At 39.7% G+C, this 18,482-nt stretch overlaps 1 protein-coding gene across 1 annotated transcript; it reads left to right on the forward strand.

The window, feature by feature from the left end:
• Positions 1–1,859: 1,859 nt before the first annotated feature.
• On the forward strand, positions 1,860–17,946 carry LOC113519346 (metabotropic glutamate receptor 2). The gene is made up of 17 exons (XM_031910302.2): positions 1,860–3,310; positions 9,045–9,246; positions 10,083–10,225; positions 10,568–10,738; positions 10,835–10,979; positions 11,083–11,334; positions 11,971–12,145; positions 12,581–12,687; positions 12,762–12,911; positions 13,249–13,382; positions 13,571–13,737; positions 13,820–13,978; positions 14,188–14,350; positions 14,888–15,101; positions 15,278–15,429; positions 15,709–15,934; positions 16,212–17,946. Exons 1-17 carry the CDS (start codon positions 2,459–2,461, stop codon positions 16,496–16,498), a joined length of 3,699 nt encoding a protein of 1,232 aa, XP_031766162.2. The 5' UTR covers positions 1,860–2,458; the 3' UTR covers positions 16,499–17,946.
• Positions 17,947–18,482: the final 536 nt, after the last annotated feature.

Genomic DNA, 18,482 nt, shown 5'->3' on the forward strand with positions numbered 1-18,482 from the left:
AAGCTACGACAAAGGCTCCGAGACTACATTATCGCAATTAATAACTTAAGCCACTACTACAGACATTCGGCGGCTGTTGTTTACACTGTACACAGGCGTCACTCACGCGTCTATAGTCTTTGTATTTCATTTATTTATGACGTTACTCGTCCTGCTCTCGATGAAAATTTTATCAGTTATTTTTCTATGCATTTTAAAATCTCCTTAAATATATATATATATATATATATATATATATATATATATATATATATATATATATATATATATATATATATATATATATATATATATATATATATATATATATATATATAAGTATTCAAATCCTCTCTTACTATGTTTTATAAAGGTGAAGTTAGATCATGAGAATAATTTCTATTTCTTCCTCTACTAATTTCTAATTTATTAACCTGATGGTGAGAGGGGAGGGATTGTTAGTAATGCGGACTGCCAGTCCCATTGCTAGCAAAATATCTTTGCAGGTCGACCTCCATGTGGTCCCTCCTGGAAACCATCGTGCTGAATTCCTGGTGTATTCGTTACGATGAGCTAACGGACCTTTTCATTTTCACCTATCACCCCTTCCTGGTGCCCCGCCAGTGTATACCGACAGCGCAGGCGGGGCTACCATACCATTAACATCCTATAAAAAAAGTGATGGTGATGGCCCAAAAATTGTAAACGTAGATATCTCTACCAAATATTAATTATAGACACAGTACAAATACAAATGTTAAATTATCTTGTACATATTAATCTGAAAATACTAACTTTTATGTTTCTTACGGACTCTTCTCAGCAGCTAACAACATCCAGAACTCAGCAGTACAATCATAAAAAAATGACGATTTACAATAAAAGAACCTATAAATAAGTCTATTTGAATAAAGATTATTTTTATTCTAATCTGTAAATGTAAGTGGCTTAAGCCATTATTTCACTGTTTTGTGATATGCCTAACATAGGAGAAACGTATTCTACCAATTTTTCAATTACATAGCAGTTATTAGAATATGACTTCCATTTTATATATAAAAGTCTCCTATCGCGGTGTTTATGGTCGAACTCCTCTGAAACTGCTTGACCAATTTTTATGATTTTTTTATGTATAATTAGTTGGTATGAGTAGGTTGTAAAGTAATTTTCATACCGCTAGGTGATTAGAGTCTCCACAAGCAAGATAAAGATATTTATATGGCAGACCAGCTGATCCATACAGCTAGTGTTTCAATAGTGTTATTAGAGTATTAATTAGCAGATGCCGTACCAATTCTGGTATTTGTTCATCCATAAATAGAATTTTGAAAATATATAATGACAAATTTCATAATATTGATATTTTTGCTACTAAAACATTAACTTTCTGAAAAATGATAGCTAAACAATTAGTAACCTCCTCTCTCTCTCACGAATTTAGTAATGCGTACACATAATTAGTAAATTATAAAATAGCTTTATATTTAAATATCTTTTTTTTTATTGTTTTGTGTAGTTGGTATCAGCGGTGTGGTTGTGTCAATGTCATTTATAAATATAATTTAATGAATAGGTGTAACGGTCAGTTCCGGTTCTCAGCAATATTTGCATGTTTATATACTTTCTTTCTTTATATAGCAAAATAGTTAACGTTGTTGGTAGTACTATTATTCATATTTAAATGTAAATGGTTAATTATATATTGTATTACTGTTTGTTAACTAAAATAAAAAAAATCCCCTTTTTGGTTGGAGAGCTAAGATAGCACGTGGAGTGCGGGCGCGGCGCGGCGCGGCGCCGCAAGCGTCGTGTCCGGCGGGCGGCGCGGCGGGCGGCGCGGCGGCCGGCGCGGCGGGCGGCTCCGGCATTGGGCCGCGACACCGCGCGGCCGCCACGCGCTCCGCCACGCTCGAGCCGCGCCGCGCACCGCACGCGAACTCGCTCTCGTACCGGAACTCGGACACCGAGCAACTTTATTCATACGCTACTTATTGCACATTAATTCTAATTTTCAACCGTACCGTATAGTTCATTTTTAAGACACATTTATCAAATAATTAGTGATCATTGATTCAATTTCATGTGTTTTCGCTCATAATTAAAATACGAATATTATAATTTACTTCAATATTTTTTTTTTATTTATTTATTTATAAAAAAATTCAAATACATAAAAAACTTCATCGGTTCAAAATATAAACAATAATGCATATTTTACAGAGACATTTTCACGCGGATGTTTATTCGTAAACAATTTATATTATAATTTTCAATTTAAAAACATAAAAATGTAATTGTTCCTTTAATAAAATCGTTAATTTAGACGATGTCATCTTTTTTCACGTTGTAACTGAGTTTTCTGTGAATGCGTTAATAAAATATGAAAAGTGTTTAGGAAACAAAACTTTAAGAGATGTGCGTGGCATGCAAATACGTAACATATTTCAAAATGACAAACGTGAAAGTCATCGGATGAAACATGCTACGAGTGGTGGCACTATCGGCGCTGCTGGCGCAAGTGCAGCCGCGCGCGAGCCCGGCGGGCGCGGGCAACCTGACCGGCGACCCGGCGGCGGCGCGCCCGCTGCTGCTGCACGACGACGTGCGGTGGCTCGCCGCCGGCCACCTCGCCGCCGAGCCGCTGCACTACGACGACCGCCTCACCAGGCTGCTGCATCGCACTGTCATTTACGGCGACGAGCGCGCCGACTTCGTTAACGTCTCTGAAATATTCAATGATGACTTTAAAGTTCTCAGTCGCGTCGACTACTTTGTGGACTACGAAAACTACATCTCCAGAAAATATAGCAGATACAAGAGAGAAACACATTCGCTCATCGCCCCGTTCGACATATCTAAGATGTTCAAGAAGAAAAAGTATAAAAGCAAGCCTGACACTGTATTCCAACCGAGCGCCTCGTCCCTGCAGGCGAGCATGAAACTGGACGAAGCGCGCGTCGCTGACGTTGGCACCGCATCTGAAGTATCACCTGTGGCGGCGACTGATAACATTCGCTCCTACTCGAATACGAAACGCGACGTCACTCGCACGGTACCGTCGGCCGTCACCACGTCAACAACAGGCCTCACGACTGATCATACCAATATAAATAATAACCAAAATATAGACGGATCGAAGGCAGAAAAGCCGAAAGTAATCCTATCGCATCAACAGAAGCACGCAGAAAAGAACAGTAGCGCCGGCAGTGGCGGCAGCAGACGCGAGGTACGGCTTGCACACAAGAAAAAGCCGTCGGAAAACGAAACGCTGTGGCCCGTGAAGCACGCGGCTGTGATCGAAGGTGACATCGTCCTCGGTGGACTTATGATGGTTAGTACAGCACTAACAAATGTGTTTTGGCGTCTAAATACATTGTTTTGTTTCACTCTTCGTAACGATGGAATTTATTTCCATTCACACAACTTTCTAAATCAATACGGGTCATCGTCATGTGTGATTCTGACTTCTTTATATTATCCACTCTGTGGTGTTAGCACTCCATTTTTATCGTACAACGTACCGACGACGGACGCTACACGTAGCTATGATAAATGCATACATGAGATAAGATCATTAAAACAAATTAAACCCCTTTGAAAGTAATTTCTCGGTTCTAGCTCTCATCACCAAATATAACTAAACAATACAAATCGAAACAGTAGAAACAAATTATATTTAAACTTTTCAAACAACAAAAGTTTGGGTGATAAAAGTAGTCAAAAACAATTGCTTCGAACTAAGGACAAGAACTAAATACCTGCTGCAATCAAATTCGCTTCAAATTATATTACTTAGAGGCAACTTCATTATATTTATGAATGTAAATTCGATTTGAAACAACTACATATAATTTTATGTAAAACAGCAGTAATCGAAAGTATACGAGTATCGTTTCCTGTGCAGGCGATGTCTCTTTCCACTATAAGTCGTCCAATTTGTCATAATTCATATTTACTGATATCTCACGAAACGAATCGCTAGCGGACTCATCGCTCACAGCCACACAGGCTGATGTTCTATTTATTTCAATCTGTCATGATTATTCACAATTACTTAATAATAAATACTATTTAAAATTTGTTAAAATGTTCCGCATATTATAGGTGATAAGTTCCTTTATTTGTTTTTTTTTGTGAGAAATAAATAAATAAGTGAAAGTGAAAATAAAATTATATTACACATAAAATTATTTTAGACTAGAAATAACATAAAGTTATAATGTGCAAAATGTAAATTTTTAAATGCTCATTACATACATACATATGTAAAACATTACATTTTTTTCAAATTTCATTATAATTGTGGAATACAAATTATGTAAATATTTGTTTTTTATATTTATTTGTTTTTCTTGTTTCGTTTCCTGTTTAGCACTACTACTGCCCTCTCACTACTTCCTATACCACTGTGTTAGTTTGGGTGGAAGAGATCTCTTTTAGAGATAAGTTCGCCTTTGCTTACTTTGTTACTAATTTGTTATTATTACTATATGTTTTAGTGCAATAAAGAGTAAGCGTATTATACAAAAAAAAAAAAAAGACATGAGCTTTAATATTCATTTTAACAACATTTCAAAGATTATATTATTAAAACAAAAATGTTTGTCAGTTGATGTGTAGTGTTAGTTTAAGTGGCACAATGTACTCGTATATGAAACACTTTGCGTACATATAACGTGCGAGTCTTTTTTTTAATGGATAACAATGATATGGTAACCCCGTCTGTGCTATTGGTATACACTGGCGGGGTACCAGTGAGGGATGATAGATGAGGATGAAAGCAGGTCAATCAGTCAGTCAGTATTGCAATAGGTCAAATATAGGTTAAATAGCCCCATTACTAATGGGGCTATTTGACCCCATTACTAACAATCTCTTTCTCCGTCGTGCGTGAAGCGTGAAATGTGTAGGCGAGAAAGAGGACAAGTATAGAAATGTAAATCATTGAAGACCTTCATCTAGCAAATACGATAGCAACATGAATATAGTTCGGCTTGATACAGCATGGGAAGCGTCATCAATTTACCCATTATTTATCCATCACTGAACGTAAGCCTCCCCCGCACATTGTCACGACAATTTCATAAAGATCGGACCGAAGTTACAGAAACTATAAATATGGCGGTTGTATGCAATAGGGACAGAGATGATGACATTGTACAGTTACGAATTATAAATAATGTTGATACTCATATGTATATCGGCCACCTGGCTGTGCAATATCAGAACGAGAAGACATTCAAACGCTCTGTGTAATATGTACGAGTATTTATTTTATCCTAACGAATATTACAAATGGAAAAGTGAGTTAGTTTGTTTGTTATGCTTTCACACCTAAACTGTTGCATTGATTTTGAGGAATTTTGGTATAAAGTATAGAGATATATATATGACCCTAAATTTTTTTTGCGAAAAACTAATAAGCAGGTAGGAAAGAATAGAATAGAATTGCGCCTTCCGATTTGCTTCAAACTTTGCAGACTTGCATTATTCATAATTAAAGAATAAGTACATATTAATTTGTCTGAGACTGCTCCTTAAAGGAAGTGTTAAGGGTGTAGGTGTGTTTGTTTGTTTGTTGCATTTGCAGACTGTTATTAAAATACTTTCTTATTATCCTCTATCTATTCTGTTGATAAGAGATAGGATATAGGATAAAAAGAAGATGGGCAGGACATGTTATGCGAGTAGACCACATAACATGTCCTGCCCATCTTTTTTTTTGAATGGATAATATTCTTAAATTTAGTTTTTTTTTCTTCAATGCTCGCTACTTTTTCTTTATCTTTATGCCCAAGACACATCTTTCAATGCTGTTTAGGCTGTTTAGATACTAGATAATATTAGACATACTTTTAATTTTCTAAGATTTCTTTCAGTTAATGGCCATGTTTAGTATCTATCTACCAGAGGGAGACTTTGTACAAAAGTCGATTGATTGAGTACCTCTATCTCATTCGTGTTTCGACCGTGAAGCAGTTGTGTTTGCATGGCTGTGTTTCGGTTTGAAGGGTGGGATATGGCGTGAATTTACTGGGTACAGACGAATAACATCTGAGTCCTCAGGAATGGCAACGCATACGGGGTATCATGGGCAAAACAGTATACTCTGCTATGACCATGGTACTGCTCATGTCTATAGGCGACGGTTACCACTTTACATCAGATGGGTCGTCAGCTTGTTTGCCATTATAAGTTGTATAAAAAAAACACAAAGTAGTATGCGTATTTCAACCGCTTTCTTTTTGTCATTCATACATATATAATTATTTATCATGATCTGTTTTAACAACCAACACCTGTTCCATGTGTTGGCGATTCTGTTGATGCAAAATGTTAATATATGAATGCACCCGGTTCATTACGGGCCATGATAGGCACCAATGTATGCTTTTAATGGATGATAATGTAATGGTAGCCCCGCCTGCGCTATCGGTATACACTGGCGGAGCACCAGTGAGAGGTGATAAGTGAGCGTAATAGTATGTCAGTTAGCCCATCTTGATGAATGCAACAAGTATTAATCACGGTGGTTTCCAGAAAGAACCGCGTGGAGGTCGACCTGATAGGACTTACTAGCAATGGGGCCATTAGTTCCCATTACTAACAACCCCTTTCAAGAAAACAATAAAACTATTTTTAATAGAGCTTCTTCTGAACAATTATTGTTTAGAAGAAGCTCTATTAAGAAAGAAAATATTTGTGTAAACAATCTTATTAAGATAATTATTCACTGATGGAATCCATGAACTCCACTGAACATGGATTGTCAGCGCCCACTTGCACAAACACACATTGTAACAAGAGAAGATTGACTGGTATGTTTCATACTATCCGATTTATACAATTTATGGTTGTTTTTCTATTTCTAAATTTATAAAAGATTTTTTTTTCTAATTTATTTACTCATTAAACAATCCTGTTTGGGGGAAAAGGGATTGTTAGTAGTAGTCTCCATGACTGAAAATCCTATTGCTAGCAATATACCCAACCAGGTCGACGTCCTCGCGGTTCTCCCTAGAAACTATCATGATTAATTCCCGATGAATTCATCACGATGGGCTAACTGGCCTGTTTTTATTCTCATCTATCACCCTTCACTGGTGCTCCGCCAGCGTATCCCGTTAGGGCAGGCGGGGTTACCACACCATTTTCATCTATCAAAAAAAAACAATGTTTTTTGTTTACGATAATATTACTGGTAATATTAAAAATATAAAAATGTAGAGGATAATGTTTGTATGTCCATTAATCGCGTTTAAATGGCTGAACAGATTAGATGGTTTATACCAGTGTTTTTCAATCTTTTTCATGACACGACCCCCTTATTATGTAAAAACATCTTGCGACCCCCTACTCTCCACGGTTTCGAATGTGTATGAATTTTATTATAGTACAATTATGAAATCCGTACAGTTGTATTTATATTCACAGTTAGGTATCGAGAAAATAAAATAATAAAGTACATAACATAATAAAGTATGTAAAACAGCCACGTAATCGATGTCTGTTATAGATACTTCATTATGTATTATTGATTACTGGATGTATTTACGGAACTGTTGATTTTTCACTGCTTCGAGACCAACCGCGACCCCCTGACCAGAGGGAGACTTTGTACAAAAGTCGATTGCTTGGGTACCTCTGTCCCATTTGTATTTCTACCGTGAAGCAGTTGTGTTTGCATGGCTGTGTTTCGGTTTTAAAGGGTGGGATATGGCGTGAATTTACTGGGTACAGAGGAATAACATCTGAGTCCTCAGGAATGGCAACGCATGGGGGGTATCATGGGCGAAACAGTATACTATATTATGTCCATGGTACTGCTCATGTCTCTAGGCGACGGTTACCATTTTCCATCAGGTGGGCCGTCAGCTTGTGTGCCATTCTAAGTTGTATAAAAAAAAAAAACCCTTTTAGAGGCTTGGGGACCCCTCAAGGGGTCGCGACCCACACTTTGAAAACACTGGTTTATACCATCGTTTCTCAACGTCGGGGGGGGGGGGTGAGACCCCCCAGGGGAGTCGCGTTTGTTATTAAAGGGGGCGCAGTCTGTTAAAAAATAATAAGACTCCGAAAGATTCATTTAACGTAGCGATACGCGACTTTACTAATCCGATTACTAATTATTCGACTGAGCAATTTATTCGGATTGTTCGAATTATTTGAAAATCATTCGACTGCTATATTCATCCACTATACGTTTCTACTAATAGCTAAAATCATTCGTTAGTAGTTACAGGTCGGAAGTGTTACCAATGGTTGAGTAAAAATTAGCCATTTTTGAGATATTACATAGTGGACACAGGGAAAGAAGTAAAATTAGTAATTACTAATTACTCGAATAACAAAATCATTCAGATTCGTGCACCCTTGGTTAATGTATTAAATTAAAAAATAAAAAAATTGTTATTAAACATATGTATAAATTCGTAATTAAAATATTATATATGTACTAGTTTACTCGGCAAACGTTGTTTTACCATATACATAATTTCTAGAGCTATACATGAAAATTTGAATGTGTATGTATTTTTCAATGCTAAATCGTAATGAAATGAAAAATAAAAAAAATGTCAAAAAAATTAGGGGTGGGTCACCCCTATCATTAAGGGGTATGAAAAATAGATGCTGGCCGATACTCAGACCTACCCAATATGCACACAAAATTTCATAAAAATCGGTAAAGCCGTTTCGGAGGAGTTTGGTAACAAACACCGCGACACGAGAATTTTATATATTAGAAATAGTGACGGGATCGCAAAACTTTTTTTTTACCTAACTTTTTGGCTTTTTCGTGAATCGCGACATAATAATAATTAAGAAACAATGGTTTATACATATAGGTTATGTTATATCGTGACATATAGGATACTTTACATAGTGATTTACGAGAGCAACGCCAATTAATAAATCGGATACTATTATAATATTTGAACGTGCCACCTCAAAATAGTGTTCCCAAGTTATTGGTACTATTATCCCTTTGGACAACTTCTGTGCGAAGCAAAGTGTGGCTAGTGTGGGATCCGTGATGACGTAAGTGTAAGGAGTGTTGTGTGCAGGTGCACAGCCGGTCGGAGGGGGCGACGTGCGGGCCGGTGATGGCGCAGGGCGGCGTGCAGGCGCTCGAGGCGATGCTGTTCGCGCTGGACGCGGCGGCGCGCGCGCAGCTGCCGCCGCCCGGCGTCCGCCTCGGCGCGCACGTGCTCGACGACTGCGACAACGACACCTACGGCCTCGAGATGGCTCTCGACTTCATTAAAGGTATTACCATACATACCACATGCGGTTTATTTTATGGGTGATAATGAAATGGTAACCCCACCCGCGCTATCGGTATACATCGGCGGGGTACCAGTAAAGGATGATAAGCGAGGATGAAGCAAGTCAGTTAGCCCATCGTGATGAATTCAACAAGAATTGTTCACGATGGTTTCCAGGGGGAACCACGTGGAGATCGACCTAATAGGGCATATTGCTAGCAATGGGGCGGTCAAACTCCATTGCTAACGATCCCTTTCCCCCCAACCTACACGTGGGTTAGAACAGGACAAACATCATATCTGTTATAATTGTTACTGTTACGCAAAAATAACAGGTATTGATATCTGTTTTTTAAATAACATGGGTATGATCGAGATAGATTAATCCACCATATAACACGATCTAATTAAGAATTCGCTTTTCAAAGAGGATCTCTTCTATGAAACGACTTACTATAATTTTGGTTTATTTCAAATAAATACTCGTACTAGATGTGTCTCGTTCTTAGCTTATGACAATATCATACAAAACACAAAGACAAGAATAGTTGTTTCATTTTTATTGGCTGTTCTGTTATTTCAAGCAATGTTATCGAATACTGAAAACGTCGATGTTGATAGTGGTTGAATAACTTGAGTATGGTGATATATAAATGATATTTTTTAACAATTATAATGACGTTGTAAGAACAACTGTTATCTGTTATCTTCGAATACTTGTGATTTATATCTGTTATGATAAATACGCTACACTCCTAGTATTACCTCATTTATTTTTACGGCCGATGTCGTTTTACTCCCCATTTCCGCACTGCAAAAAGATCACTTTAATGGCAGGATCGATAAGCAACATTGATGACGCTGAATACGCTTGCAATGCAACGGCGGTCCGGAAGGTGATCTCGGGCGTGGTGGGCGCAGCGTCCAGCGTCACCTCCGTGCAAGTGGCCAACTTACTGCGACTCTTCAAAATACCACAAGTACTGACCATTTTATACTAACCCTTGTTGCGATACTCACATGTCTATGTAGCAATACTGTACATTATTTATCGACAAAATGCTAGCCTACTATCTGCGTTTACAATTTTATTATGATTATGCTTTAAAATACGAGTAAATCAAATAGCTGGCCAATGTAACTAGGTCAAGAATTCTATTAATTAATTGTTTTATAGAAATATCTTAGAAATTATTACAGGTGTGTACTGTGCCTATCTATAGACTAACATAATGTAATTTTAACAGAATTTATAAAATTATGAAATGAATTAAGATATATGTACATTTTTCTCATACATTAATCACATATTTTGTACGTAGGTGTCATTTTTCTCGACGTCTCCGGAACTATCAAACAAAGCTCGCTTCGAGTACTTTACGCGAACAATTCCTTCAGACCAACATCAGGTCCGAGCGATGGTTGAAATAGTAAAGAAACTTGGTTGGAAATATGTGTCCATTATCTATGAAGAATCCAACTACGGCATAAAGGTTCGACTACATAATTCCTGTAAATGCACATACATATTATGATCTAAACATTTGTCATTCTAAAGTGTACCAACTGAAAAGAAATATTATTTACAGGCATTCGAAGAACTGGAAACATTATTAGCGCGTAACGATATATGTATAGCAGTAAAAGAGCGACTCGTGAAGGACTCCGGGGAGGCGGATGAGAACGCCTACAATGCAATAGTCTCTCGCTTATTGTCTCGACCAAGAGCCAGAGGTACACCTGCTGCACCAGTATTATTATCAATGAAATTTTCAAACGTGATTATAGAGTAGATGACAGATAGTGACGCGGTTTCGTGTTTGCAACTGTGTGGCAGGAGTGATCGTGTTCGGCTCTGACCAAGAGGTGGCGGGCGTGATGGCGGCGGTGGGCCGCATGCGCGCCACGTCCGCGTTTGGCTGGGTGGGCTCGGACGGCTGGAGCGCGCGCGCGCTCGTCTCCGACGGCAACGAGGCCGCCGTCGAGGGCACCATCAGCGTGCAGCCGCAGGCCAACCCCGTGCGCGGCTTCCGCGACTACTTCCTCAACCTCACCGTCGAGAATAACCCCCGGAACCCCTGGTTTGTCGGTAATTCTCACCAACGTATCACATTCGCGAATAGCAATCACAAAATGCTACTAGAAAATGTTAAAAATTATACATTTCAATCGATTCTCTTTAAATAATTTTACCTTATGGATACAAGATGATAATTCATTGTTCCAGCTCAGTAGGCATGTCTCCTAATATATAACCACTTTGTTTTCTTGTACTTATTCGCAACATCAAACATTGTGTTCATTCATGAATGTGATCCCGACGATTGTGATTAATGAATTGGAAAACACTTATGACTTTAAGTAGAAAAGGTTTTATTCTGTAGGTACTTAACTAAATTCTTTTGACCGAGAGAAATAAAAATTATCTTGAAAATTGAAGGAGGCTGTGTCTCAATCGATAAATTTTTTTTTTTTTTAATTTACAAACTAACCACTTATAAAATAAAATCAATATTTTCCATATTGATTATATCTTTGAATATCTTAAGTATCTAGCTGCTTATAACTTCACGCTAAGTTTAAGAGTTTCGATGGCTGATAACGAACTGCCTGCGTCTTGTCTTTGGATATTATTTTGAGATTTCCGTTCACACACGGAAGTCTTTATACCCTTACTTACCATTTATGGCACTTTGATGAAATTGTGATTATTATGATGGCACAGAATTTTGGGAGGATCATTTCCGATGTCGGTACCCGGGCAGCGCGCGCACGCCCTACAACGGGCACTACGAGCGCCAGTGCACTGGCCACGAGCGGCTCACCGCTGACAACACCGAGTTCGAAGCTCAGCTACAGTTCGTCGCTGACGCAGTACTCGCCTTCGTGCACGCCATTAGGTACCTAAATACTTAAAATTTTAAACAGCCTTATAATTTTACTGTTATGTCCAACTCTTGTGACATTATTATTTAACCTTCTTTCCAATTCAGTGTTCTTCATATTATCTGAATAGACTTGTCACACATTTTATAAATTACTTCGCCTTTTGCTATGCGTAAATCGTAACTCATGAATGCTATACACGTGACTAGCATCAGTCGATCGTTGTCGACTTTGTCAATCGTTTTCACAGATTTTTTTTTTATTTATTATGTGTCCCATTCTAACTGAAATACAACATTACAAGTTTAGTGGCGAAAATAGGTATATGCATCGATGCCAAAAAAAAAATAGTACAGTGTTTTTGTATAACAAAAGCAACAAATCCTAATCAATTATTATCGTGTATTCTAACATTATAGTATCTCATAATTTGTTTTATCATTTTACAGAGACATGCATAACGATCTATGTGGCGGCAAACCTGGACTCTGCGAAGCGATGCGACCTGCGAGCGGAGCGGCGCTTCTACGGTACCTGCGCAAAGTGCGATTCACAGGTGAAACTCATTTTGCGAATTTATTGTAACAATTAGTAAATATAACAGTATAATACGAGTATATGAACTTGCAGGTCTCAGCGGCGACGAGTTCCATTTCGACAGTAACGGTGACGGTCCTGTGCGCTATAATATCTTACACTTCAAACAAGTCTCACAGGGAGTTTACCGGTGGCTTAAAGTGGGGAGATACCTCGACGGTGAACTGGAATTGAACATGGATGGTAATAAATACTCAAATCTTAACATAAAATATATAGAGTCGACGTATATATATATATATATATATATATATATATATATATATATATATATATATATATATATATATATATATATATATATATATATATATATATATATATATATATATATATTTGATTTAAAAGGACACTTCACGACATATAATTTCTTTAAGAGATTGATGGGACAATTAAATCATTATGCGTGATAAGTAGCAATTGAAGAAAAAATATGTTAAATAATAAATAAATAATAAATGTTATATGTTAAAAAATATAAAGAAGAAACTATCGTTGTGATGATGATTGTTTGTTACAGATATTCAATTCAAGTGGGATGAGCGTCGCCCGCCCGAGTCGGTGTGCAGCGCGGAGTGCGAGCTCGGCCAGGCCAAGCAGTACGTGGAGGGGGAGAGCTGCTGCTGGCACTGCTTCAACTGCACTCAGTACGAGGTCGAGCGACCACTTGCCTTACTATACTTATCTTATGGTTTCGCTTATGCGTGTTCGTTTGAGTATCAGCGGGATCGTAGCTCCGGAACAATTTGACCACAATTACTGTAACAATTTCCAGATCACTCTTTGGTGTTTGTTTATTATTTCACTTGACAAGTGGCAGCCAGCAGAAATGTTGTGCGCAGATCCGGTCGCCGGTGTCGGAGACGACGTGCGCGGAGTGTCCGCTGGGCACGCTGCCCGACGCGGCGCGCACGCGCTGCGCGCGCGTGCCCGAGCTGTACCTGCGGCCCGACCACCCCGCCGCCATCGGCGCCATGGCCTTCTCCACGCTCGGCCTGCTGCTCACCACGTACACTCGCTATTACTATTCGATGTTGTGTGTGGAGGCGTGTGGCCGCCCGGGACGCCCTACATGTGCCGCGTGGTCGCAGGTTCGTGCTGTGCGTGTGGGCGGCGCGCGGCGACACGCCCGTGGTGCGCGCCAGCGGCCGCGAGCTCTCGTTCGTGCTGCTCGGCGGCATCATGATGTGCTACCTCGTCACCTTCGCGCTCGTGTTGCGGCCCACCGATTTTCTGTGCTCGCTGCAAAGGTTAATCCTTTCTTATTAAATCCTACTAAGACTTTTTTTTAAGGTATTTTAAGGTACTTTACTGATACACGTCTTAACGGCTGAAGACATTTTAGTTTAAATATTTGTCACGCAAACTATGACTTATGTATATATATGAGGAATTTTATACTATATTTATATAATTTCTATTTCGGTATTTTTTTTTTAATTAGTCACCTTTTTTTCAGATTCGGCACCGGCTTCTGCTTCACAGTGGTGTACGCAGCTCTCCTGACGAAAACGAACAGAATTGCTCGTATCTTCGACGCCAGCAAGCACTCCGCCCGCAGACCCTCGCTCATATCGCCCAAGTCACAACTCGTCATTTGCTCAATCCTAGTTTCTATACAGGTATATACAAGCTACATAGATAACTTAATATTTTTTATTCTATTGTCAATTTATCTTGTTTGGTTTAGCTTGACTTTAACATTAGTCAGTTGGATTCAACTAACTTTGAGCTCACAGCAGTATTTCTTAACCGATAATTCATTGTAAACTATCCATAATTCCAGAAAGAACGTATTCGTAATTATAAGTAGTATAACCTAATAGGTCACACATTGCTATCCCTTCGTCTTACTTCCTATATTTATGTAACTGTATCATTCTCTGCAATGAACAAAGAATTTTCATTCATTTGTATACCTACCTTCATAAAAGTAAGTCAGATTACACATAACTTAGCCTTATCAAAGTTCAACTCAACTGAAGATCAAAACAGGCCGCCAATTTACCTACAATATTCAGGTTGTGTTAGAAAGAAAGAAAAATATGTTACTGGAGCCCACGGCAGTCACTTACCATATCATTATCCCAAACACTCCTGTTCTAATCCTACATAATAGCTCTTGTGCTGTCTCCTATATAAGAGCCCGCGTGCCGCAGGTGGTGGTGGTGGTGGTGTGGCAGGTGGTGTCGCCGGCGCGCGCCATCCACCACCACCCGTCGCGCGAAGACAACATGCTGGTGTGCGACTCGTACGTGGACGCCTCCTACACCATCGCCTTCTTCTACCCGGTGGTGCTCATCGTGGTGTGCACCGTGTACGCCGTGCTCACCAGGAAGATACCGGAGGCTTTCAACGAGAGCAAACACATTGGTACTCCCACAACACGTGCACAATCTATGCTTTTTCTATTAATATACTTTTCACTGTACTTCTGTACTTAACTCTACATCATATATACATTTAAGGTACAATTCTTTGAAAGAATGAATGAATATTTACAAGTTTAAATGTCTAGCTACAACTACATCTAAAACTACCTTCTACAGGATTCACTATGTATACAACATGCGTGATCTGGCTGGCGTTCGTGCCTCTGTACTTCGGCACAGCGAGTCATGTGCCGCTGCGCGTCACAAGCATGGCTGTCACCATCTCGTTGAGCGCCAGCGTCACCCTAGCCTGCCTTTTCACACCTAAGGTGGATTTTTTTTTATAATTTTTTTTTTAATTGATGAATATCAACCCAGAACATTAGACCCGAACCAAATCAGAAAAGTTCATTTCCTGAATTGAACCGACCAGGAATCGAACTCGGAACCTCATTGACACAGAACAACATGCCCATCACTGTGCCATGAATGTCGTTTATATCCTGTAACGTAGTGTTTAATATAGTATTCGCCAAAGAGCATCGTTTTATCAGCGATTAAAATTCCAATATCAGTATTCAAAATTATTGAGTACCGAACGTTTGCAGCTGTATATAATTATTGTGAGACCGGAACGCAACGTACGTGCCACGCTGATGCCGCCGCGCTGGCGCTCGCTGAGCAGCGCGGCAGCGGGCGGCGCGGCGGGCGCCGGCGGCGTGCGGCGCGGCGCGGCCGGCGGCGCCGTCTGCGCCGCCTTCGTGGGCGCCGCGCCGCTGCCGCGCGCGCCCGACCTCACGCCCTCCACCGACCTGTCTACGCTTAACGATACCGGTTCGTCATTTCTTCGTATTTTAACTTTATATCGCTTATCCCGAGTCCTTTTAACTTTTTTTTTTTTTTAATTTTACTAAATGACTACTAAATGACTCCTCTCCATCCAAAGGTTGCCTGGAATAGATCGCTTTTAGCGATAAGGCCGTCTATTGTTTTCTCATTTCTTGTAATTGTTTGTATCTATTTCTAACAAGTTTACTACTGTAAACTTTCGGAGGAAACAACAAAGAGTGTCTATTTATCTATCTATCTAAACAACTCTCTCCATTTTCAGATAAAACCTGTTCGCTAGATAGACAAGTGCAAACCGATGAGACTCTCTTGTATCCTCGACTCAAAGTGATCACTAACGATCTGCACAACTGTGAAACGGAAGAAAACGGAGTGTGTCTCGACCCGAGACGTCTCCTGGAGCTGCGCGGCGGCGGCGGCGGCGGCGGCGGTGGTGGCGGCGGTGGTGGCGGCGGGGTGGCCGCGTGCTGCGCGGACGGAGCGCGCGACGTGGTGGACAGCGCGACTAGAGTCAGCGTCGCAATCATCGGCCCGGAGATGGCCTTATAGCGGGAGAATGGATTTCGTGTAAAACCACGTCGGATCCCAGTGCTCGTGTGACCCGATTGATATACATAAGAATAATTCAACAAAAATAATCTTACATTATTGTTTAAAAGTTATTTTTTTAAAAATGACTATTAATCGTACAACCGTGATAAGTATAATAATAAATTTTAAAAATTAAAAGCGACGTAACTGTGAAGTGTTCATTTATACGATTCTATTAGTGTAGAATCGGGTACGTGTCAAATACACCAACGTTTATAATAATTTTATGCATGTATGGTATTACGATACATATACATATATGCATAGTAATCATAAAAGAAAACACTTGTCATGCAGATTGTCTTGTCAAATGTAAATATATCTCAATAAAGAGTAAGAACCTTTATAAAGGAGATATCATGTGTTATATGTATGTAATGTAATAAATATTATTAAAGAAACGAAATTTGTGATACTAGATTCATAAGCAAACAAATAAATGTTACAATAAATAATTGAGTTTGTTTGTTATCTACTCTTTGGACACAGCAGACATTTTTTTTTTTTTTTTTAAAGCGGCGCCGTAGCTTTCCTCCTGGTGTGGCAACGTCCACTACTCGTGTACGTGTTACTCCATCTCTGCCGGGAAACAATCTTTCGATCCATCCTCGTGGCCAAGTACCTCGTGGTAGGGACTCGTCGACTATAAAAACCACATCTCCGACTTGCAAATCCTGCGTTTCTTTTGTTTGGACTCTTAGTTGCATTGTGGGGAGGACTTCCCGCACCCACCGATTCCAAAAATGATCAGCCAACCTTAATGCCTTTCTCCAGTCCGAACGGTCAATTAGGTCACGATCCTCCAATGGTGGTGTTATTTGGTTTGAGGTTGGTTCATCAGGATCGCTTGAAACATGAGTTAATGGGCGTGAATTTACAATTGCCTCAGCTTCTGCTACAAGTGTCGTAAGTATTTCTTCTTTGGGTGACCTTTCTTTGAGAGTGGCTTTTAAGGCGACCTTGACAGATCTGTGGTGTAGGGCCTTTTGGTGACTCCTGGGGCCTCACCAACACTGTATTTATCCGAGGTTCACTAATATTTGTTGATGGTGGGTATACAGTAAAAATGAACTTACGCATACACGGAGCGAATGCTATTTCTAGTCACTAAAATGATCTATTTGAGTAACCTACAAGCACATACACAATGATTCGTTACAAGACAATATGAGGAAAATAATATTAATTTTTTTTTTTTTTTTTTAACGAGCAAGCACGGTGCGTTCGTAATACGCGCATCAGAGAGTATCCGCGAAGTTAGCCGCGCTGCCAAAGCGCTGTGGCCACAGTCGCAGTCTTTAGATTTTATAAGGTGACATTAGGAGGAGATCAACCCGTAGATACAATACGTATCCGAAACTGAAGTCCCAGCATCACTCGGTCACGAGCTTACTTATAAGGATTTTCTTTCGGCTCTTTTTTTTTTTTTTTTTTTTTTTTTTACAACACAGGGGGCAAACGAGCATGCGGCTCACCTGATGGTAAGTGACTACCGCCGCCCATGATCACCCACAACACCAGCGGCATTGCAGGTGTGCTGCCGGCCTTTTAAAAAGGAATATACTCTTTTCTTGAAGGTTATGTTGTCGTATCGGTTCGGAAATACTGCTGCTGGAAGTTGATTCCAAAGAATGGTTGTGCGTGGAAGAAAGTGCCATGAAAATCGCACAGTGGAAGACCGCCACTCGTCCAGATGATTGGGATGAAACTTTAGTTTGTGGCGGGTTGTACGGTGGTGAAAATCAGCAGCAGGTATCAATCCGAACAATTCCTCAGAACACTCCCCATGATAAATTCGGTAGAAGATGCACAGAGATGCAACATCTCTGCGCAGTTTCAGTGGGTCAAGTCGGACAGTAAGGCGTTGACTATCGATAATTCGAGCCGCCCGACTTTGAATGCGGTCTAACGGAAGGAGTTGGTACTGTGGCGCTCCTGCACA

Source organism: Galleria mellonella, unplaced genomic scaffold (genome assembly GCF_026898425.1).
Source record: "Galleria mellonella isolate WM207_F2 unplaced genomic scaffold, CSIRO_AGI_GalMel_v1 utg1073, whole genome shotgun sequence".
Taxonomy (NCBI): domain Eukaryota; kingdom Metazoa; phylum Arthropoda; class Insecta; order Lepidoptera; family Pyralidae; genus Galleria; species Galleria mellonella.

Bases quoted from the DNA above. Each gene is read 5' to 3' on its own strand.
- LOC113519346 (XM_031910302.2), top strand. From the start codon at position 2,459: ATGCTACGAGTGGTGGCACTATCGGCGCTGCTGGCGCAAGTGCAGCCG. The intron at 12,688-12,761 runs GTGAAACTCATT...ATGAACTTGCAG, and splicing joins GCGCAAAGTGCGATTCACAG to GTCTCAGCGGCGACGAGTTC. The intron at 15,102-15,277 runs GTACTCCCACAA...TACCTTCTACAG, and splicing joins CAACGAGAGCAAACACATTG to GATTCACTATGTATACAACA.